Here is a 25,060-nt window from a genome sequence, read left to right as displayed (position 1 = left end):
AGTGCATTACCTTTTAATAAAAGTTTGGTAGTATCGACTTACTGCACCATGAGAGCTTTTTTTGCTTCCCTATATGTCCCGCACTGAGATCCTGTACCTGGTCTGGATGTCTATCCCGGTTGGTGAGGGAATTTGGAGTGGAGGATCGGTATTATTTGGATCAATATGTCTGTGTGACCCCCTATAATCAAGGGGTCATATACTTCTGGTAAGAAGTACCTTATAAGAGCACTGGGTGAAAGTTTGGAGGTGGAGGCTTTTCAATCACTCCTATCAAGTCTATGCTATCAAGTCTATTTTTATCAAAAATAGTTGCTGCTGATCATTGGACTTTTATATTGATATCGAGCATTTTAGAGACTTTTGTACTCCTATATTTATTTATTTATTTATTTGCACTAGCACTTTATTGATTAACACCTATGTGTTGAGCGCAATATATTCACTATTTAAAAAAGACGACCAGAGTTGAGTATATGTGCTGGGAAGCAGTCCTGCACAGGACTCGTAGCTGCTAAGACCCAAGCTGCCACTGGCTTCCTAGCAACCAATGGCTTATTCTCCGCTCTAATTAGCTCTCAGGTTGTAGATTCCCTGGCCAACAATTGAAAGTAAACCAAGGGACAGGAGACAACAGCTAGGAAGCTGTCCTGCACAGGCTTCAGAGTTGTTAGGGCACTAGTGGTCACTGGCTTCCTAGCAACTGATGACTCATCTCCCGCCCTAATTAGCCCCAGGACAGGAGATTTACTGGACAACTAAAAGTAAAAAAAAGGGGCGGGATTCTGGTCACAACAGCAGGAAGTTGACCTGCACAGGGTTAATGGTTGTTAGGACACTAGCGGCCACTGGCTTCCTAGCAACCAATGGCTTATCTTCCGCTCTAATTAGCGCTCAGGTTGTAGATTCCCTGACCAACAATTGAAAGTAAATCAAGGGGCAGGGAGTCTGGAGACAACAACTAGAAAGCTGTCCTGCACAGGCTTCATGGTTGTTAGCACACTAGCGGCAACTGGCTTCCTAGCAACCGATGACTCATCTCCCGCCCTAATTAGCTCCAGGACAGGAGATTCACTGTACAACCTAAAGTAAAAAAAGGGGTGGGGATTCTGGACAGAACAACAGAAGCTGTCCTGCACAGGGTTAATGGTTGCTATGACATTGGCAGCCACTGGGCTTCCTAGCAACCAATGACTCATCTCCCTCCCTAATTAGCTCCAAGACAGAAGATTTACTGAACAACTGAAAGTAAAAAAAAGAGGTGAGGATTCTGGTGGCAACAGCTGGCTAGCTGTCCTGCACAGGGTTCATAGTTGCTAGGACACTGGCAGCCACTGGCTTCCTAGCAACCGATGACTCATCCCCAGCCCTAATAAGCTGCCAGATGAGCGATTCCCTGGCCGACAACTGGAAGCAAACAATAGGTAAGGAATGCTGGTAAACACATTGTCCAAATATGGCCATGGGCACCAACATTCTTCCCCCTCTGTTTACTTTCAGCTGGCCCCACCCATTGTAGAGAACTAGAGGAGGGGGCGGATTCAAGACTAGTCACTCTGGGCAAGTAGACGGAGTAGCAGTGACTGGTCTTTCTCACAGAAAGCTCCCGCACAGAGGTAAAGTTTGCTGGATTCCTGCAAATATCTTTGTAGCACTGCCCCCTAGAGGACTGCTGAGAATTACACTTTCTGGATTCCCCTGGGTTACCCTTACCAACGGACAGCAGATAACAGCATTAAAAGTTCTTGGCTCAGTCAATAATCAATCCAGGGGATGTTGGTTTTTGTGGTTTTATTGAGAATTTGGATAGGAGAAGGGATGAATGGGATACTCCAACTATTAACTATTCACAGTCTGAAGGACAGCTTACTGTAGAATGCGGCAAGGCCACTGCTTCACTTTGCCACTAAGTGAAGATATTTTAAATGCTCCTGTGTAATATTCTCTTCAGGGTTCTAAAACTGGCACCCCCTTTTCTCTCAATGCCTGTGTGGTACTGACACCGTCTGCTGACCCTAGCTTCTGGAGTGGTCCCCTTCCTGGCAGACCCCTGGGCAAGTTCCTCTGTACTCACCGACACTGTTTTTCAAGAGTCACCGTTGCCTCCAAAGTCCACTTGTCAACATCCACTAGACCTCTGGGTTAAGCCACACTTTCCGGTTCACCAGACCGACTTCCTGTGACCACCTTCCACAACTTCAGAGGAGGAGACAGCCGTCGACCTCCCTCTGGGACTTGGCTTCCCACCCAAAGACCCCCTGCCACATGTACCCTTGGCTTTTATATCCTATCCCAGGATGCACCACTGTCTGTGCCAGCCCACTGGGACAGCTACAAAAGCCGTGTGTCACTGGCTGGGTTCCCTCCACTGTCCAACAGGCCTCCCTATTGGGCACAGTGGGGACACTCCCTGAGACCAGATGAATCACACATGGACACATGCAACAGGCATAATTAATAATAATCAGGCTCCCCTGATAAGCAGACAGAGCAAACTATATTTCACCTTCCTAGCACCTATCTAGGAGGGTGCTACATCTGGAAGAGATACGCAAAGCACACCAATATTTTTGTAAACCTGGAGTTTTGCTTTAAAACCATTTTGACCAGAATCACTTTAGCTATAAAGGGGTTAAGATGTCAGTATGTATACAGTACATGACACATACTCTTTATAGAGCTGAATATTGGAGTGATATAACATCAGTCTATAAAATGTAACCCAGGCCTCTCTACATCCTCACCTGCTTCAAAGTTATGCCCTCCGCTAATTGATTAGGGAAACCTAAGCAGGCCATAAAGTATTCCCAGAGGGCTAATAAGGTCATGGAGATGGGAAAAGTAGCAGCCAGCTTCCCCCAACCTGTAATACAAATATCTGAGGCAGCAGACGACCCAGCTAATAAAACAGGAGCTCCACGTTGCATGCCATATGTCAAGTCGTAATTGACCACAGCTGTGTCCAACGCAACTCCTAGTGACAGCAAAGCAGGGGATTCTGGGAGGTGATCCGATAAGTCAAGAGGTCACGCCAGTAATGCACACAGAGAGCTGAAGTCAGCTTTTGCCAGGCAGTTCCGGGGCGCGATGACAGCCTGGCATTTACTAACAGGCTGATATTAGAGGGAAGCTATTACTAGAGTGTAGCTAAGTTTACATGTGGGTGTAAATCTTGCGTTTACACACATGCTTCTTATGTAACAGGTCAAGAAATGGCTCCTATCAATTAAAAACAAGGCCCTTACCCCTCGTTAACGCTTTACAATCGCCACATTCTGATATAGGATGTCCCAAAAGTCTGGATCTATGGCATCCAATTATTAGAAATCTTTATTTCCATTTCTTTAAAATGCAGCTGATCCAGGAACTGCATGATGGTGACATGGAAATAATGTGAGTGCTTCCTAAAACGGGGAATCAATAGTATTTTGATAAACTGTGTAAGTATTATATTAACCACTTGCGACCGCCACAAGTACATATACTGCGGCGGTCAGCCCCTCACAGGCAAAGTGACGTACCGGTACGTCACTAGCCTGTGAGGCTCTGGGGAGCGAGCGCGCGCCGCCGGAGGAGCGCTCCCGCGCGGTCACGGACTCCCCCGCGCGTGTGACCGGCGGACCCAATGTCCGCCGGTCACTCGCGATCGTCGGGTGGAGAGGGAGAAAGGCAGGCGGCTGATGTAAACAAGCCGCCTGTCATTCTCCCCTGTGTAGAAACAATGATCACACGGTTCTACTATGTAGGACCGTTGATCACTGTTCCTACAGCTCAAGCCACAGCCAATCACAGTTAGAATCACGCCCCTAGGGACACACACCACCCCTCCCTCTCAAAAAAAGTTGACCCCTTCACTACCAGTGTCATTTTACAGTAACAGTGCATATGTATAGCACTGATTACTGTAGAAATGTCACTGGTAACCCCAAAAGTGTCAAAAATGTCAGTCAAGGGTCCGATCTGTCCGCCGCAATGTCGCAGTACCGCAAAAAAAATCGCAGTTCGCCGCCATTACGCGTTAAAAATAAACAACAAAAATGACAAAAATCTTTCTCTTTTTTAGTAAACGCGATAACTTTTGCGCAAACCAAATCAAAATACGCTTTTTGCTTTTTACCAAACGTATGTAGCATAAAACAAATTGGCCGAAAATGTTAAAAAATTTTGATTTTTACATTTTTTTGGGGGGAATTTCATATAAAAAAATTTGAAAAATATTGTTATTTTTGCAAAATTTACGCTCTTTTTTTGTTTATAGTGCATGATCAAAAAATCGCACAGATGATCAAATACCACCAAAAGAAAGCTCTGTTTGTGGGAAAAAAAGGACGTCAAATTAGTTTAGGTACAGTGTCGCACGACCGCGCAATTGTCCGTTAAATTCACGCAGTGCCGAATCGCAAAATACCCCCTGGTCAGGAAGGGGGTAAAATCTTCCGGGGCTTAAGTGGTTAATATGGAGATTTCCTTAAAGTGCTTCTAAAGTATAATTGTTTTTTTACCTTATCACATTCTCTGCTTTAAGGTAAAAACACCCCACTAACTGTTCCCCCCTCCCCAAACACTTACCTGAGTTCTCTTTCGATCCAGGGCTGTGCCTATCTGCAGCAGCGCTCCTCTGTCTGCCTGTTTTCACAGGACACACTGAGAGCAGCAGGAACCATTGGCTTCTTCTGCTATCAGTCGAATCCTGTGAGGGATTGGGGGTGTGGCCAAGCAGTGCTGTGTGTGTCTATGGATGCGCACAGCGAGGCTCGGTAGTGCGCCTGCATGGGTGCCCCCTCTGCACATGACTTGCTAAGGGGCACTCGGATAAGAGGAGGAGCATACAGTGTCAGCAGGGTACTGCTCTGGGTAATGTCTTTGCACAGAGCTGTTAAGTATAACCTCTTTTTTATATTAGGTAACAAAAATGCCTTTAGAATCACTTTAAAGTTTTGGTTATCCTAAAAAAATAAAATGGATCCTGTTCCCTTAAAGCATGTTATGCAGCACAGTGCTTATGCTGTGTCATTATCCCCCCCCCCCCCCGTATCACTTTAAATATCTGGCTGATCCTGCCTGGCTATACCCTCCCCCCTGTAAACTGACCACGGTTTATCATGGCTGCTGAGCCCTGACACTGTGGTCAGTGTACGTGCCTCTGTCACCCGCAGCTATCTGCAGTTCTCCTCTGTCTCGCTCTGTCCTCCTCACACTGCCTCCCTGCCTGTCAGCTATCACTAGCGCCGCTCTGCTCCCATCCCATGCTACAAAACTTTCTGATCTTTATACCATCCCCATTGTTAGATAGAAACCTGTGTCCTAGTGCCTGTGCCTTATAAAAAAAACTTCTACCTGTTTTCACAGGTCCTCCCAGCGCTCATGTGACTCCCGCCTCCCTCCTCATCTCCTCCCCGCCTCCCAAGCTGACATCAGAGGGAGTTCTCGGCCCTGCCCGCTGGAGATGTCAGATGGGGAGAGGAGAAAGCCGAGAGTCACGTTAGCCTCAGGAGGCGCTGTAAAAATAGGTAGAAATTGGCCTTTTCTTTATAAAGCACAGACATTAAGACACAGATTGGAACAGATGCATCTGAGCTACCTCCTGTGCAATGTCTGGTGAGCCTCAAACACCCAGCACCCAGCCTGTGAGGTCTCTGTAGACATCCATGTAATCCATACAAAAAAGGAAAAAGGCTGGTGCTATGGACGTCAGCTGAAACATCGTTTTATTGTACCATATGATCAACAGTCAAATAAAAAGCCAACGCGTTTCGGCCACCAGGCCTTAATCATGGCACACACATAAGTGACACAAAATAGCTTAAATAGTGTAGACTAAATCACATGGTTAACCCCAAGGGTCACATGACCCAAAAAAAGGGGTGGTGGCAAATATCAAAACATACAAAAGAAGAACACTATAAACATACAATTTGACTGAATGTATATAAAATCGTGTATCACAAAGATAAAAAGGGAAGAGCATTAAATATACTGAAAAAGTATAATGAAAGCTTATACTGAAAAAGTATATACCTTCAGATGTCTGTTTTTTTTTTTAAATTTAATTTGTGTATGTTGGATGGTCAGCCTGGCTTCTACTTATTAAAAAGTTTGTCGGTTGTGCGATACTACACAACACATTTATTATTTATCTATGCATTATTGGTTATATGCACTTGTTTTGAGTTTATTCATTATTTTATAATATTTGTGTTCTAGACCCTCTGGCAGGCATTTGTTTCACATCAATAATAATAATTATTATATTAATACCAGGACACAGATTGTTATCTTCCAGAGGGGATGGTATAAAGATCAGATAGTGGCTTAACAACCACTTTAAATTTTTCTTACCCTGATGAAGGGGGCGTTTTCGGATCCATGTTGGATACTCTTTGGACTGTCCCTCTGACTTTTATTGGAGTAAAGTTGTATCTTCACTTTTTAGCAGTGGTGTGGCGCTTCAATTTACATTTTTTATTTTATTTTGTTTCAATGGCAGCGTCAACTGGCACACTGCACCTTACTGGTCTGAAAACCACCCAAACTGGATGGGTGAAGGCCATTTTCTAACTCAGTGTTTTTCAACCACTGTGCCGCGGCACACTAGTGTGCCGTGAGATATTGCCTGGTGTGCCGTGGGAAAATTTCCAATTTCATCCGAGATTCAGCCGGTTCTCACCGGTTCTACAGAACCGGTTACTAAACATTTGGCAATTCGCAGAACCGCCTTACTGGCCATCTATCATCCGCTCGTGTCCTGTGGCTGCGGCGGCGGCGCTGCTCTCTCTGCCTCTGTCCTGAGTCCTGTGGCTGCGGTGGCGGCGCTCTCTCTCTGCGGGGAGCACTGGTTGCTAGGCTAGAGGCCGCTTAGCATCTAGCAACCAGTGACGTCACCCCTTCTGAGCCTCTTCTCCTCCAGGCCGCCGCCCCGCCGCCTCCCAGTCCCCGCCTTTTACAATTTGGCTCCGCCTCCACCCACATTCAGCGCGCACTGCACTGTCTGCAGGTGCGCAGCGTGGGACTCACTGTCACAGAACCTGGAGAAGAAGAAGACTGTGTCAGACAGCACGTCGTGGTGGTGACAGGCAGCCTGGGCAACATTATCAGGTAGGAGGACATTGTGGTGTGGTGCTGGGTCTTCAGGATTGAGGCTGGCTCTACATTGTTGCCTGCCCTGATGTTGGAAATTGATGATGAATTTACTGTACAGCAGGTGACATTGTTTTTTATTTATGGAATTTTTAGCAAAATACTTTTTCATGATTTGTGTGTGTTTATTCAATTTTGGAGGTTATTGGGGATCAGATATTTGGGGACACCTTTACTATAAGGCCCCCGGCACATGCCCGTGAGTCACATGATCCCTTCTGGGAGCAAGATGTAGAAATTACATCTTTGTCTCCTCAACCTAGGAACAAGTTGCCTTACAAAGAGGGGGGGGGGGGGGGGCTTCATTTTGAAAGGTACCCTCGCAGTGTTAAAAGGGATGAAAAATTATAAAATACTTTATTATTTCATAATAAATTAATCATAAAATAAATTTCTTTGTGTTTATTTGATTCCTATTCAAGAGAATTACTTTATATATAGTCAATATAGGCACAGAGTAAATTTTTTTTAACATTTTCTAATGGTGGTGTGCCTCGTGATTTTTTTCATGAAAAAAGTGTGCCTTTGCGCAAAAAAGGTTGAAAAACACTGCTCTAACTGATCCATGAATTATGGAGTGGGCAGGGATATTTGGTGACAGAGTATTCGGGTCATATTTTTTCAGTAGTTATGTAACTAAAGAAACTTACCAATGTGTGTTACGATCTTTTCTTGTCTCTTAATTAGATGACATTCCTTTGGTGGGACAACATAAAATGTAGGGTAGTTTCAGCAATATGGTGCCCCACCACACTTTACTATTACTGGGAGAATTGTTTTTAATCAAGCTTTTTCAAACAGGTGTCTAGTCAAATGGCCTCCTAACTCTCCATACCTAACACCACTCAACTTTTTTTGAGGTTGGTGGTCATCTTACATCTGTGAGTGCGAAAATCCGACACCAACTTGATTGATGATATAATGGTTCAAGCTTTAGTAAGTATCCATCAAGACATAAAAGTATCCATCATATACAAGAATTTATGTGTTTCTGCCCCAACCTTAGGGCCAGGGGCAGAACGGCAACTTTCGGCCCAGGGAGGAAGTATAAACCCATAGTGCAGGGACTCAGCTCCCCTCCCACTTTCTTTCACCCCCCCCTCCCACTCTCCCAATCCTCCTCCTGACTCCCATTCCAAGCTGAAGCCCTGCTCCAGATACTCTCTACTTACTGGCTGAATCCGGGTTCCCGGCCTAGCCAGCAGGGGGAGGTTGGGGGGAGCTGGGACAGCTTGGTTGGGGCTGGCCGGGGCAGAGGAGTCTCCAGTAGGGCGTGGAACCGGCCTCTGCTCAGACACAGTTTACAGCATCCATGCCGGGAGGGGGGCGGGGTCACCATCCATGTCGGGAGGGGGGGGGGGTTGAGAATTTGTCCTTGTCTATGGCTCACACTCAGTAGGTCGTCAGCATGGACTTTTTACCAGGAATCCTTTAGGCATGTCTGTGGCAGAAGCGGTGCAGCCTTTTTACGGTGCATCAGGGCGGCCCAGGAGGCAATTTCCCCCCTGCCCCCTGGCCCAGTCCTCCCCTTCTTAGGGCCGTAGTTAGGATTATGATGTCTTTATAGTTGCTTAATAAAGCTTGAACCATTTTATCATAAATCAAGTCGTTGCCGGATTCTCTTTGATGTTTGTCTATGGTATGTACAGTGTTTATCCTGGCATAGACTATTGCACCTGTCCTAGTGGACATATAAGTTAGGGGTTGCAGCACCACAAGTTTTCCTTTCATTGATCAAGTCTACCAGAATTGGTCCAGTACTATAGCAATTTTTTTTTTTAATTTAGCTATCTGCCTCATTAGGTAGATTTCTCTTCACTTCCTGTCCCAGAGACTTAACAGGAAGTAGAAATAAAATCTGAAGATAGCTGTAGAGGGTTCGTTTTTTTTTTTTCCGCTTAGTCAGCAGGATAGAGGATGAGGGGAAATCCAAAACTTTTCCACAAACAGGAAGTTAGTGGAAATCTTCTCATTGAGGACACCTGTTCTGGTGACATCTGTTAAAGCTGGGATTTCCTCTCACATTTATGAGATTTTCTCTCATTTCCTGTGCATGGGGATACAGACAGCCTTTTAAACTTTCTACTTGTACAGTATATATGCATACAGCATCAGTCTGGCTCGTGTGTAAACTACCCCACGCTGAAATGCACATGCTGGATGCTGGAAGTAGCAATGAAAATGGAATTGCAGTGCTAGGCCTAGTCTAGCCACTTTACCACCGGAGGATTTTGCTGTCTTACGTCCAGGCCACTTTTTGCGATTCGGCACTGTGCGACTTTAACTGACAATTGCGCGGTCGTGCGACGCCGTACCCAAACAAAATTTACGTTCTTTTTTTCCCACAAACAGAGCTTTCTTTTGGTGGTATTTGATCACCTGTACGATTTTTACTTTTTGCGCTATAAACAAAAAAAGAGCGTAAATTTGGAAAAAATAACAATATTTTTCACATTTTTTTATATGAAATTCCCCCCCAAAAAAATGTAAAAATCTAAATTTTTTAAAATTTTTGGCCAGTTTGTTTTCTGCTACCTATGTTTGGTAAAAAAAAATCACAATAAGCTTATTTTGATTGGTTTGCGCAAAAGTTATTGTGTTTACTAACTAAGGGAAAGATTTCTGTCATTTTTGGTGGTTTTTTTTAACGAGTAATGGCGGCGATCTGCGATTTTTTTTGCGGGACTGCGACATTGTGGCGGACAGATCGGACCCTTGACTGACATTTTTGACACTTTTGGGGTTACCAGTGACATTTCTACAGTAATCAGTGCTATAAATATGCACTGGTATTGTAAAAATGACACTGGCAGGGAAGGGGTTAATTTTATTGGAGAGGGAGGGGTTAATGTATGCCTGGTGCTTACTAACGTGTGTGGGGGGAGGTGACTGAGTGACACAGGGACAGATCGCATGTTCAGCTATGCTGAACCCTGCAATCTGTCACTGTTTGTCACTTAGGAGATCCGCCCGCTTTGTTTACACAAGCGGGCGGATCTCCAAACTCGATTCCCCGACGAACGGGGAAGAGCAGCGGCGATCGCCGCTGCTCCTCCAGTGGCCCGACTCCCGCTGTGACTGAAAGCACGAGCGGCGCCCACAAGGGGAGGAGTCCAGCGACGTAGGTCTACGTCGCTGGACGGAATCATCGAGCCACTTTGCCGCAGTACAGTCAACGCAACTGGTCGGCAAGTGGCTAGACTGCAATGACAAAACAATGCGGCACAATGCGGCACAATGCAAAGGGATTGCTGCGCTATGTCCTTGTGTGTACTGAGTCATTTGGTTAAATTAAATACAATATTTTTTGTCTAACCATCTGGGGGCAGCATTTTATTTAACCCCCATAGACAGAAGCTCAGCCCCATGGGCCAAATGCTATAATCCTCTCTCATTGTTTTCAAATTTAAAACTTAAAAAAATGTAATTCCTTCATCATTTCCATTTTGCTTCTGTTCTGGGTATATCATATATAACAGATCTTTTCTTAGAGCTAATAAATGTATCCTTATATAAGAAAAGTTGTATGAGGTCGTTTTTTTTTATCTAATTCCCAAATGTACAGCAGGTAGAGTAATCATGACACATCTACACACCTCATCTAAAAAGAGTCTCAAACTCGGCAGGTTTTAACATGTGGGTTATTCCAGAAATATTACTAATAAAATACTTTCCATTACATCCCATTAAACACAGCTGTCATTTTAAGCCTTGACTTCCACAGAATTTCCTACTCCTAATAATTAGATTTTTTTTGTTAGCATACTTTAAGATCTCCTGAGCTGCTAAGAATATCATACAATGGCATGGTGTGCCAGGGGAAACTACTCATTTTGCTTTTCCCTGTGCCCTAGGGGTCCTCAAGGGGTATGTTTTGAGGTTATGACTTCAGTAGATCTTGATGGGTATCCAGTGGGTAGAAAGGTGGTGTAGCACTTTGTTGGCAATGTTTTCCCAAAGCCTCCAAACTACTACAGCCGTTAGCTAGTTTGCAGCCTTTACCTAGTTTCCAGCATTAAATAATAAAAGAAAGTGCAGCGATATAGGCAAGTTGTATCAGTCCAGTAGTCTGTTCCTAAAAAACTGCTATTTGAGTATATATCTAGTATAACATACTTGTAGGCAGGTTGGTATCTATGCATGAGTTATTTAGTGGCTGGCCCAGGTTGGGGAGGGGAGGGTTAAGTGCGTGTAATCCGTTCCCGGGCTTTTTGGATCCAGCCTACTCGCCAGTGATATAAGTATAGGAGAAGGCTGGGTTCGGGCCGCTTGCTCTTGGCCCGCACTTGACTACAAATGCTGTAAGGGGGACTGCTGCGCCTTGCAGTCCATCAGAAGCACCAGGATCCAGAGATCATACAGCACCAGGAAAATGCCAACATAGATTACTACGTTGATGAGGTATGCCTGGGCAGCTATTTAGTTGCAGTCAGGGTTAGGAGATAGACCCTGTTCACATTGGACTGTATTGCTAAAAGACTTTAAGTAAAATTGTATCAACTATCCTAAGCCTGGTCTGATGTTATTTAAAGTGGTGCATGTTGGTTCTGGCATATAAAAAGAACCTGGGTCTGTAAAGCACAAAGGGGTATGAAGCTCAAGGGTTACCTCTGCAAGACAAGGAGGAGGAATGCAGTTGCTAAGCGTAACCAAGTACTAGTTCACGGCACAAAGCAACCAGTCATTAAAGGGTAAATCCACTTTCACGGGGGAAAAAAATAGCAAAGAAAAAGAAAAACAATATAGCATATACAATTGCGACACAAATCATATTGAAATTGAATGTTATTAAAAATGACCTTTCCTTTTCAATCTGCAGCTGTTGTAATTTTCTGAAAATGCAATGCAATATGGCTACCTGGAGCTGTTATGTACACAGAATGTATACTGACCACACCCCAGAAACATAATTTCCTGCTTGTGTGATTGGCTCACCAATTTTCCCAGAAGTCTGCCTAAGATACAAGTCAGATTTCTGGCATCCCCTGCAACAACAATGTCATTTTTGGTGAGATACTCCAAATAGCAACACGTTTAAAGGAATGCAGGCCCAGCAGTTTCCCTCATTAGAGCTCTGCAGCAGCCACAGCTGATAGATAATTATGAAACCACTCCCATTCGACCCACTTAGCACAGGGGCACAGAGGAACAAACAGGGATTTCTTCAGAATACCAAAAGGTAGGAATCTGCAACAAAGTTTGTTAAAATCCTTGCAATGTACAGAGATCACCCAGAGGGGAAGTGGAGTTACGCTTTAACCATGGTACCTGGTATGGGTAACAGGTCCTCCGGTAGTGAGGGGGTCGATGTTCTGGCTTCCTCCCTAGCAGTCAGTTTCCAGTAGAAACTGCAACCGACCTCGCATTATAGATATCTATAGCATTAACAAGTGCACGCAAGAGGTCCACGCTAGGTGCATGGTGGGACCCCATTCTGTTACTGAGAGTGAGGTAACAGAGGTAAGCTGGACTTGGTTTGAGGGCGCAGGCTCAGCACTTCCCTCCTAATGCAACCTACATCAAGTAGCAGTTTGTAAATGACATGGGACAAGACACTTTATAGAGGAAGACTGTATGTGATATTACTGCACACAGTGAAGATTTATCTTTAAGTCGGGGAACTACCTCAATGTTAGATCTTTCACATGACCGCAGTCTTTGCCTGGTCCCGGGCACTACCCCGATGTGCAGGGTGAGTAGGCCCTGTCCACGTACTGATGTATACATTTTGCCATCAACCTGGAAATCTGTTTTAACTAGAACAAAATTAAGTATTAGCGATAAATAGTTCCTTTAAAGGTCTGCCTTATTTTCTCAAATACAGTACATCTGTTCCACATTCCTGCCAAAATGCCGTACATAATACCACACAGTAAAAGGGCACCGTTTTGTACATGGAGCCAGATTAAATTTAAGATTATCCAGATCCTAACAACAAACAGCCTTGTTAAATTTGGGATAGCCCTGATTTACACCGACCCAAATTTCATGATATCACTAGATCTGAGAGTGTTAATCTGATCGGCACGCTGTGTTCTGAGCGGGATTAAGGTGAACCGCGGCCTGATTCCGAGTGATTGAGGTTTACAAAGTCTCCAGGAATGAAAATCTGCTGGAGAATTCCAATGGACATGTGATTTGGATGAAAGAGGTAAAGTAGCAACATTTAGGACCTGCAAACAATAAGCTTTGTTAATGGATAACACTGGTCCATGCACATTTGTTATGACGGTACGTTTGAAGAAGGGACAAATAATACAGGAAAGGCCTGTATGATCTCAGGATTGAAGCCCGCGATCCAGGAAAATAGAGACATCTCCAACATTGAAAGCTGGAGGTAGGCCATATCTCTGTGAGCCAGCTTCTATAACACAGCATGAATAATGACTTTCTAGATTTCTGGAAAACAGTTGTAGAATACTTATTAAAGATAGGTTCACACCTCTGCATTTTCCTGCTATTTTTGTAGTGTTTTTGATACGTTTTAGTGCCGGTTCTCACTAATACGACTTGGTCAGCCTGACAAGTCGCGCACCGTCGCGGTCATTGTGTAGTACAGGAACGGTTCTAATAGGAGCAACACAAGTCACTATGACTTAGAAAAAGGGTCCTGTACTACTTCGGGGCAACCTGGAGGCGACTTGCATTGACATTCATTTTATGAAGTCTGTGCAAGTCGCGCCAAAGTCGCGCTGCACGCGACTTCACAGGTCGCCCCCTAAGTCGGAGCGACCTAGTGTGAACCGGCACTTAGTGCATTTTCAACTATTCGGCAGTTTTTGCTTGACAAATAAAAGTCCAATAAAGTAGAAGTTGCTACTGTGGGAGGTGGGGTGAAGTTAAAACGGCCAAAAACATGCCCTGACACACCAAAAAAATTAACCTGTACTACTTGTCTGATGAAGGGGCCCTGTGTGGCTCCGAAACGTTGCCATTTGTGTACTGTGTGACCATGTGAATAAAGCTTTGGACCCTTCTGAGGAATCCTTGGTGTGCTGATGACATTTCTTCATTCCGATTGTCTGTGGTTTCCAGCCGGTGTTCGTTACAGCACCCAGCACCATTATACCCATTTCCATAAGAGTCCATTCAGACTAGCGCGACTTGTCAGGTGACTTGGTCGCCTGACAAGTGGAGGTCGGTCGTTCGCCATTGAGTAGTACAGGACCCGTTCTAATAGGAGCGACACAAGTCGCTCCGACTTAGAAAAAGGGTCCTGTACTACTTTGGGGCGACCTGGAGGCGACTTGCATTGACTTCAATTATATGAAGTCCGTGCAAGTCGCGCCGAAGTCGCGGTGCACAGCGTGCACCGCAACTTCACAGGTCGCCCCACAAAGTCGTGTCGCGCCAGTCTGAATGGGCTGTAAATGTGTGCGTGGGGAATATTGCTTTTGGTTTTGTACTATTTCGTCAACACATGGCAGCGAGGTGCACAGGTGTGAATGGGCCCCATTAAAAGAATGGCAATTCTCTTACCATGAATTATTGCACATTTGGGAATGTGCACTCAATCACACAGGCTATACTGTAATTAAAGCGGAGTTCCGGGCAGAGAAACGTTTTTTTTTTGAACATACCCCCGGGACAGTCAGGGCTAGCACATTCCACAATGGCTCGCCTCTGATCTGTCCCGGTTCGCACTTACCTTTTAGAAGAAATACTTACTTAGAAGTTTTCTTCCACAGCGTTTCCATCTCGGTTGTGGGCAGCTGAAGCCGGCGCGGTCCTCTTCTCCGTCTTCTTCCGCGTCTTCGTGTCCCAGAATGCACTGCACCGGCCCCTCTCGTCACTTCCGGTGCGGCGCCGCATTCCTAAACAGCTTCTGGGCATGCCCAGAAGCTGTTTAGCAGGGGAATGCGGCGTCGCCCGGAAATGACGAGCGGGGCCGGTGCGGCGCATTGATTCCTGGGAGCTATGACGTTTAGCTCCCAGGAATCATTGCGAGGCAGGAAGTGACGGGGAGAGCCTCGGCGCTGGAGGAGGAAGCTGTCATAGGTGAGTATTTACGATCGTCAATTACAAGGTGAGTTTTTAAAAAAAAAAAAATCTAACTATCCGATTCCTTTTCAGGTTAGGCTGAACTAGCGGACGGGCACAAAAAAAAAAATATCGTTTTTGTGCCCGGAACTCCGCTTTAAAAGAAAACCTGTCAGAGGCTGCCAATTTTGAATCACCTATCTGAAATGGTTAGCTTTCTGGTTGCCACCTTAACCTAAACCTGGCTTCAATACCTAGAATCACTTGATGGTCAACTTACTTAATATAGGGAACCTCAAATGTGGCCCCTGACATCAGGAAAGGGCAGCACAATATATTTCAGTAAATGTATTGCTACAGAGATTGATGACATGCAACAGGAGATGGTCAATGACTGAAGACATACTGAAGGAGATGGTCAAAGACTGTAGACATGCTATAAGCTATGATCATAGACTAGACATGCTACAATAGATGGTCAGAGACTGTCGACATGCTATAAGCTATGATCATAGACTGTAGACATGCTACAATAGATGATTAGAGACTGACGACATGCTACAGGAGATGCTCATCGATTGTAGATATGCAATGGGAGATGGTCGATGACTGCAGACATGCTACACGAGTTTGGTTAAAGACCGCGGACCTGCTACAGGAGATGCTCGAAGACTTTAGACTAGTTACAAGAGATGGTCAAATACTGTAGACATGCAACAGGAAATGGTCAGAGACTGTAGAAATGCTACAAAGACTGTAAACATGGAATGGGAGATGGTCAACGACTGCAGACATGCTACAGGAGATGGTCAAAAACTGCAGACTTGCTACAGTAGTTGGTCAAAGACAGTAGACATGTTAGAAGAGATGGTAAAAATTGTAGACATCCAACAAGAGATGTTCAGAGACTGTAGATATGCTACAGGAGATGATCAAAGACTTTGGATATGCTATAGAAAATAGTGAAAGTCTGTAGACATGCTACAAGAGGCTTCTTCCGGGTTTCAGTTGATCCCTCATCCCTGGACTGGACAGCTCATGATTTCTGACACTGCACAAGGTAGTGTCTTTTTCTTTATACCTTCCAAATTAATTCAGGTTTTAACTAATACACTAATTTATTCCATATTTTCATTTCATAGACAAATCTTTAAGCTCCTGATGAGTGGACGGAGGTCCATGAAACGCGTCGAGCCTACAATTACTCAATTAGTCCAAAGTATCATGATATACTTACATTATGTCCACACAGAGATTATGAGTTTTCATTGTACCTATATATTCCAGAGAGATCCGTTATGATCCGAGAAATGTATTGTATAATTTATTTGTACTCACCTGTATCAATATTGTACCTTGATTGGTTGTTATATCTCTGTGTGTGTCTTTGCAAAAATATTTTCTTATATGTTTTTGTATGTTTTAATAAATTTCCTTGTCCAGTTAACCTCATTTAAAGTCCCACACTCTTGTTTTTATTTTTTATGTATATGATACAAGAGATGGTGAGAGACTGTTGAAATGCTACATGAGATGGTCAAAATCTGTAGACATGCTACAGAAATTATGTTTAGGGAGACATAAGCATTTTTCTAATCTGAATACGTGCCCTAGTTAAAAAGATTCAGAAAGTACTAAAACTGTTGGATGTGGATGAGCATAAAAGCCAAGCAACTAGAGTTTTCAAAAGTAATCAATGCTACCATTTCCTCTCAAAACAAATGAATCTTAAGGCTGAACTCTGCTAAAAAATAAATATCGATCCTATCAGTAGGGTTCCCCCAGCACTGCAAGAGTGACATGCTAATTTTTTCCATGGGGAATGGGAAAAGAAGTTATAGTCACCGTATTCCTTTCTATCACAGGGTTCCTCCCAGCTTCATGACTTGTTCCTTGTAGCCACTTCCCTTTCCTGCTCCATCAGTCACAGACACTCGGGCATCATCACATAGAATGCAGGACCATCAGTCCTGCATTGTAAGGAAGCCAAGGGGCCCAAAACTGGGAGCACATTGGAGAGCAGAGAAGGGCGCCAGCTGCTGGGGGAGATAGCGATAAGATAAGTCATAGTGCTTCTTCTGTTCCCCCTAGACCAGGGGTCTCTAAACTTTAATAAAGGGGCAGTTTACTGTCCTTCAGACTTTAGGGGAGCCAGACTGTGGCCATCAGAAGTACAAAATCTTCCAGCATCAGTGGTAGTAAACAATCCCCCATCATTGGTGTCATTGGAAGGAATTGTGCCCCATCATTGGTGTTATTGGGAGGAACTGTGCCCCATCGTTGGTGTCATTGGGAGGAACTGTCCCCCATCGTTGATGTCATTGGTAGGAATTGTGCCCCATCATGGGTGTCATTGGGAGGAATTGTGCCCCATCATTGGTGTCATTGGGAGGAACTGTGCCCCATTGTTGGTGTCATTGGGAGGAACTGTCCCCCATTGTTTATGTCATTGGTAAGAATTGTGCCCCATCATGGGTGTCATTGGGAGGAATTGTGTCCTTCATTGGTGTTAGCTATTAAAATAGCAAACCAAGGGCTGGGTAAAAGCAAGCAAAGGGCCGCTTCCGGCAACGGGCAACAGTTTGGAGAAGACCGCCCTAGACCAATACAAGCCTTTATTTCTCTTTTCTCCTCCTGGAGTGCTACTACCCCTATGGAGCCCCCACAGTGAAAACACCAAGCTTTGCAAATCACTATTGCTCTCTGCACTGCCCTGCCAGATAAATCCACATGTGTTTCTATAGTATTATAAAACAAAACACATGAGTCTGGATTTATGAAGCATTTTCTTCACATTTTAATTATCCTATTGAGCTTCCAGTGCTGACCACAGCAGAGAAAGCAGCAGACAGTGAGTAAGGTTAGTCATCCTCATATCACCTATGTGCAACTGACTAGGCTTAGGAGGAGAGATAACTACTGCCAGGGGGTCTCTTCTGTCTTTCCAGCTTCCTGTACTGTGCAGTTCAGGGATGTTGGACATAAAGGAGACATTTTACACCATTCATGATTTTCAGGTTAATTCAATAGAAAAATCAAGGAACAAATCAATGGTTTGCAGTGACAGATTCAGATGTTTTACGTATTGCAATGGGGTGCTCATATGCTCGATTTGATATCATCTCTAGCATTGTTGGAATAGCACATTTTTTTGTCCTGGTAAAAGTCTTTGTAGCTTAAATGTTTGGGGAATAATAATAATTGGTACATATTTTACCTGCCCTAATGCTCTATTATTTTACTAGGGCACTCTTGAATTCCCTGTGCAAGCTATGATTCGTTTTCAAGGAATATTGTTCTTCCAAATGTTTTCCGGCAATTTTGAACAGCAAGTTTGCCTTGAAAAGTCAGTTAGGATCAAGCAAACAATGGTCAAGAGAAACCCGTAATGACACATAAATGCAAAGGCTTGATGTTGTCTGATAAAATCAACACTTGTAACCTCAAATATTTACTAGACAAACTTTGGTCAGAAATCGGCAGGTTCATACCGAGACAGTCAGTCAACCTTCTTCTGATTTCAGGAGACATGTTTGACACATACTCATGAAAAATAAAGACCGGCTATGAATCTAGCCGTAGTAAATTCCTCCTTGATGTTTCACACTAAAGGTTTGTACAGCGGAAGCTTACCAGACACTGGCCATCAACGCAGACATCTAAGGAACCAGGCTCACATGGTGTGCCATCTTGAACCTTCTCTGTGTGGCGGACGTAGAAACGGTAACCAATGGGACGACAGTTCAAAGCACATCTCTGATTTCCATGTACTGCAAACGAGAAGAACATAATATAACAATTAAAGTGACGCTCTAACATTGGTCTATGAGTCAGCAAAAAATACTTTTTTTAGGGTGCCTGATAGTTCTCTATAAACCAGGGTTGTCCAAATATTTTGTACATATGACTGCTTTATAGAGTAAGATCGGCCTGTTAGGAACTGTGAGGTTTGTTTCTCTAGACTAACGCCTGACCCAACCCTGTCACCTGACCATAAGAGTTTGCACCTGCAACTAGTTTTATCCACTGTCAGAGACCATTGCCACATTACAACGACTGTCCAAAACATTTGCCATGTTGCAAGAGAATGCCAGAGTCCTGTACTGTGTCACAAGAAATTCCCACAGAACTCTGCCATGATACAAGAGACTATCGGGAACATCTGCCATGTTACAACAGACAAAGTTTTAAATAAAAACTGAGTGCACAACCCCAACCAGTGGCTATGCCCAAGATCAGCAGGGACAATGATCTACAGCGACTGAAGATTTGTGCATCCATGATCAGAGAAGCATCAGTGATTCCTATAGTCATTAGCCAGTTAGTCATGGGCTCAGCACTACTGTATTATTTGAAATTAAATGAAAGTGCGCTGATAATATGTAGATTTAGTAAAGCTGCAACCAAGAAACTGTGCCTAGTGAAAATATGTAAATAGTGATTGGTGCGCTAAACAAGAAAAAGTAACTGTAATGCTCAACTATATTGTTGACATACACAGTGACTCTTCATAAGCGAAGTATATATGAATAATAACAATTCATAAATGGTTCCAAAATAACAATAAAATTATCTTAAGGTGATTCAAAACAAATTAAGAGTCCATCAAGTGATAACAAAATGGTGTTCTGAAGTGACGGTGCTTGAGGTATTATTCCAAAAAAAAGTGAATTCCGCGTGAGTTGAGATCCCAACACCAGCTGCTAATCCTGCTTACCAGATATATGTAACTCTTAGGCAATATGACACCGCAAAAGGCATTCAGATCCACCCTGGTGTAACAACGCAAATTAGCCTCTTACCAGATATGACAATATATATGCTCATTGGATGTCTCCTCTAGTTCAATCAGGAAGTGGTGTTGGTTATCTGCTTGGCTATACCCAGATCACCGGAATATGTACTCCTCTTGTTATAAACTCCTCTTGTTGACTCCTGGGTTGTCACCTGAGGTCCCCTGTGCTGTTCCTGCACTCAGCAGACATACCAGTCCTCCTCCATCAAGAAAGTGCAGGGCTGATGCTGATCTCATTCTCTCCACACCCACACCGAGGGGTGCGGAGAGAATGAGATCAGCATCAGCCCTGCACTTTCTTGATGGAGGAGGACTGGTATGTCTGCTGAGTGCAGGAACAGCACAGGTGTAAGATTCTGGTACCTTTGGTACCCTTATTTACCATTTTCCTTTTCAACCATTGCGTCCCACCTTTTTAGTTAGGTGGAACGCATACACCTTTAAGACGGATGACGTCATCGCTGAGCGCCGCTGAGCGGCTATTTCAATCGCCAGCATTCTCTCTCACGTTGTTCGTTCAATGTGTGTCTACATGCTCACAAGCCTTGTCTTGCTGTCGTAACCTCCAGCTATTTGCCTTTACCTGGAACAGACCGGAACCTCGCAACTGATCCCGTATCTCGCTACCGGATCACTCCCTCACTACTGGACCACTCTACTTACTAAACCTTACTAGTGATAAGTACCCCACAGGGGAATCCTCCATAACTAACTTACACTATCATCTTCTGCACATTAAGGACTGTTACTATCTATGCATACTAATTCTACCATCTGCACTGTTACATAGATTGCTAGCTCTTGAGTCTACTACCATCTATCCTTGCACTGGGTTAGTCTATCCTGTCTATGTCATCTGCTGTCCTTACCACCTGTTACCATACATGATTACTAACCTATCTGCATTCTACCTATTACCATCTACTACTCTCCTGAACATTACTATCAAGTGCTTACCATTACTGTCACTGCTCACACCTGTCCCTTCAGCACATCACTACCATACTATCATATACATCCTATCACTCCAGGAACATCTTATTGAGTGTGTGTATATCTGTATGCTGAAGCAGACAGGCCCACAGTGATGAGTCTGGAGAGTTGGATCTGGTATTCCAACACATCTCTACATGACTACTGAGTGGAGATTCTGCAGCTGCAAATCCAGCTTACAATAAAAACGCAGGAGCGTTACACCAGGGGACCTCAGGTGACAACCCAGGAGTCAACAAGAGGAGTTTATAACAAGAGGAGTACATATTCCGGTGATCTGGGTATAGCCAAGCAGATAACCAACACCACTTCCTGATTGAACTAGAGGAGACATCGAATGAGCATATATATTGTCATATCTGGTAAGAGGCTCATTTGTGTGGTTACACCAGGGTGGATCTGCATGCCTTTTGCGGTGTCATATTGCCTAAGAGATACATATATCTGGTAAGCAGGATTAGCAGCTGGTGTTGGGATCTTAACTCACGCGGAATGCACTTTTTTTTGGAATAATACCTCAAGCACCATCACTTCAGAACACCATTTTGTTATCACTTGATGGACTATAATTTGTTTTGAATCACCTTAAGATAATTTTGTTGTTATTTTGGAACCATTTATGAATTGTTATTATTCATATATACTTCACTTATGAAGAGTCACTGTGTATGTCAACAATATAGTTGAGCATTACAGTTACTTTTTCTTGTTTAGCGCACCAATCACTATTTACACTATTGTATTATTTGCAGATCAAAAAGCTTGTGCAATAGTTGAGGATTCCCAATGTTGCTGATCGGTGCCTACAAATACAAGACAGCAGCTGAAACAAGTAAAACGAGGCTCCGGGTTAAAATAAACACAAGGTCAATTGGAAACAGCACAGTGGCAATGGTAAAGCTGCTCTCAATCAAAATGGAGCGTCCCAAAAGCAGGGGGGGGGGGGAGATTTGGATATTTACACACACAAAGTCCAATGAGAGTGTCAAACAGATGCCCGAGAGTTCAAAGAGCGTTTAAGGAGATAACAAAAAACAGCCAACAAGTTTCAGGGGCTCTCCCTTCTTTAGGACTACAACACAGACATAAAACCATATATAATCTTTTATTCAATTCATATTGGGTTACGTTTACTTCTAAGTTGAAACAATTCATAAAATATCAACTCATTTAAAATATGTAGAAATATGATGCCTGGCTGAGAAAGTCTGCATTAGATCCATGGTGTAGATTTTAGGGTTTCAAAAACCCTACAAAAATAAAATTCAAGCACAGAAAAAATGTAAATGCAATCCTTACCCGCTTGCCGACCGCCGCACGACTATATACTGCGGCGGTCAGCCCCTCACAGGCAGAGTGACGTAGCGGTACGTCACTAGCCTGGGAGGGTCTGGGGAGCGAGCGCGCGCCGCCGGCGGCACGCTCCCGCGCGGTCACGGACCCCCTCGCGCGTGTGACCGGCGGACCCGATGTCCGCCGGCCACTCTGCGATTGGCGGGGGAGAGGGAGAAAGTCAGGCAGCTTGTGTAAACAAGCTGCCTGTCATTCTCCTCGGTGTAAAGACACTGATCACACGGATCTAGTATGTAGATCCGTTGATCAGTGTCCTTACAGCTCAAGCCACAGCCAATATAGGCCACAGTAGAAAGCACGCCCCTAGGGACACACACAGCCCCTCCCTCCCAAATAAAGTTAACCCCTTCACTACCAGTGTATTTTTACAGTAACAGTGCATATGTATAGCACTGATTACTGTAGAAATGTCACTGGTAACCCCAAAAGTGTCAAAAATGTCAGTCAAGGGTCCGATCTGTCCGCCGCAATGTCGCAGTACCGCAAAAAAATCGCAGATCGCCGCCATTACGCGTTAAAAAAAAAACAACAAAAATGACAGAAATCTTTCCCTTTGTTAGTAAACGCGATAACTTTTGCGCAAACCAATAAAAATACGCTTTTTGCGATTTTTTTTACCAAACATAGGTAGCATAAAACAAATTGGCCGAAAATGTTAAAAAATTTTGATTTTTACATTTTTTTGGGGGGAATTTCATATAAAAAAATGTGAAAAATATTGTTATTTTTGCAAAATTGACGCTCTTTTTTTGTTTATAGCGCGTGATCAAAAAATCGCACAGGTGATCAAATACCACCAAAAGAAAGCTCTGTTTGTGGGAAAAAAAGGACGCCAAATTCGTTTAGGTACAGCGTCGCACGACCGCGCAATTGTCCGTTAAAGTCACGCAGTGCCGAATCGCAAAATACCCCCTGGTCGTTTAGCAGCCAAATCCTCCGGGGCTTAAGTGGTTAATATACTGTGGATTATAAAAAAAGAACTGCAATCCACTTAATGGAGACTGTGAGGTCCAGGTTGCCATAGTAAAAGTCAGTAACGTCCAATATGCAATCCTTTATTCGAGGAAGTGCACCTGGATGCAACTACCTGCCAAAACAGCTGTTTGATGAAACCAGAATTCCATGGCTATAAACCTAATTCGATTTTGTATATTCTATCCAGTGTGACATTGTTTCTTTAGTCTTTTGGGAATTTAACTGGCAAAAGCTTAAGTTAAAGGTTCGAGGAAGAACAATATTCTGTGTAAGCCTCAATGCCTAAATTGCATCCTATCATATAAAAATGACTCCCATTACTACGATGTTGGAAACCGCTGAGCCTTAGTTATTCTCATGTCAAGTAAGGTATTATTAAATAAGTAACTGGTGACAGGGTCTCTTTGGTAGTCTTTGCGGTCTATGCTTTCCTTCAAATGTTACATAAATCTAGGATTTCCTATTTTATAATAAAACAACAAACCCTTAAAGAATCTTGCGAACATCTGCTGGGCTGGGATTACAATTCTTGACCTTTGTCTATCTTAGGTGGGGTTTTAAAATCAACACAGAAACACTCCATGGAATATTAACAGAGATTTGTTGCCTTTGACTGGGATCATGTTAAAGTGAACGTAGCACTGCATTAGATTTGTTTTCTCTTATTGTCATGTAAAAAAAAGTTACTAATGATGGATATTATTAACCACTTGCCGACTGCCTAGCGCCGATTTACGTCGGCAGTCAGCCCCTCACAGGCAAAGCGACGTAGGTCTACGTCGCTGGCCTGTGAGGCTCTAGGGAGCGAGCGCGTGCCGCCGGAGGCGCGCTCCCGCTCCTGCTCGCTCACGGACCCCCCCGCGCCACCGGGCACTCGCGATTGTCCGTTACAGCGGGAGAAAGGCAGGTGGCTAATGTAAACACACCCGCCTGTCATTATCCCCTGTGTAAGAATGGAGATCATACGGTTCTGCTATGTAGGACCGTTGATCTCTGTTCTTACACCAGTAGCCACATCCAATCACAGTAAGAAACATGCCCCTAGGGACACACTTAACCCCTCCTTCTCAAATAAAGTTAACCCCTTCCCTGCCAGTGTCATTTTTACAGTAACAGCGCATATGTATAGCACTGATTACTGCAGTAATGTCACTGGTAACCCCAAAAGTGTCAAAAATGTCAGTCAAGGGTCCGATCTGTCCGCCGCAATGTCGCAAAAAAAATTATCGCAGAACGCCGCCATTATTCGTTGAAAAAAAAACAACAAAAATTACAAAAATCTTTCTCTTAGTTAGTAAACGCAATAACTTTTGCGCAAACCAAATTAATTTTTTTTTACCAAACATATGTAGCATAAAACAAATTGGCCTAAAATGTTAAAAAATGTTGATTTTTACATTTTTTTGGGGAATTTCATATAAAAAAATTTGAAAAATATTGTTATTTTTACAAAATTGACGCTCTTTTTGTGTTTATAGCACATGATCAAAAAATCGCACAGGTGATCAAATGCCAGCAAAAGAAAGCTCTGTTTGTGGGAAAAAAAGGACGTCAAATTCGTTTAGGTGCAGCGTCGCACGTCCGCGCAATTGTCCGTTAAAGTAACGCAGTGCCGAATCGCAAAATAGGCCCTGGTCAAGAAGGGGGTAAAATCTTCCGGGGCTTAAATCTGAGAGAAATGAAAATGACCAAAGCAATCAATCAGGCTGCTCACAACAGAAAGGACTACACTCAAGTGGAGCCTTTCCCAAAATGTCTACCTTACAGGAACCCTTGAAATAATTTTTAGATCTTGAGGAACTACTGCTAAAACCAATGCATTGAGAA

At 43.8% G+C, this 25,060-nt stretch overlaps 1 protein-coding gene across 2 annotated transcripts in view; it reads right to left on the bottom strand.

The window, feature by feature from the left end:
- Positions 1-25,060, bottom strand: part of ADAMTSL4 (ADAMTS like 4) — a 386,071-nt gene that overhangs the window by 78,285 nt on the left and 282,726 nt on the right. For both annotated transcript variants that reach the window (XM_082242909.1, XM_082242910.1), the window contains exon 6: positions 18,751-18,887. In XM_082242909.1, coding sequence (XP_082099035.1) covers positions 18,751-18,887 — 137 coding nt within the window. The remainder of the gene's footprint in view (positions 1-18,750; positions 18,888-25,060) is intronic.

This window comes from Pelophylax lessonae (assembly GCF_965119305.1).
Source record: "Pelophylax lessonae genome assembly, chromosome: 13".
Taxonomy (NCBI): Eukaryota; Metazoa; Chordata; class Amphibia; order Anura; family Ranidae; genus Pelophylax; species Pelophylax lessonae.
The sequence above is the reverse complement of the archived record's forward strand: the minus strand, read 5'-3'. Positions and strand labels throughout refer to the sequence as shown.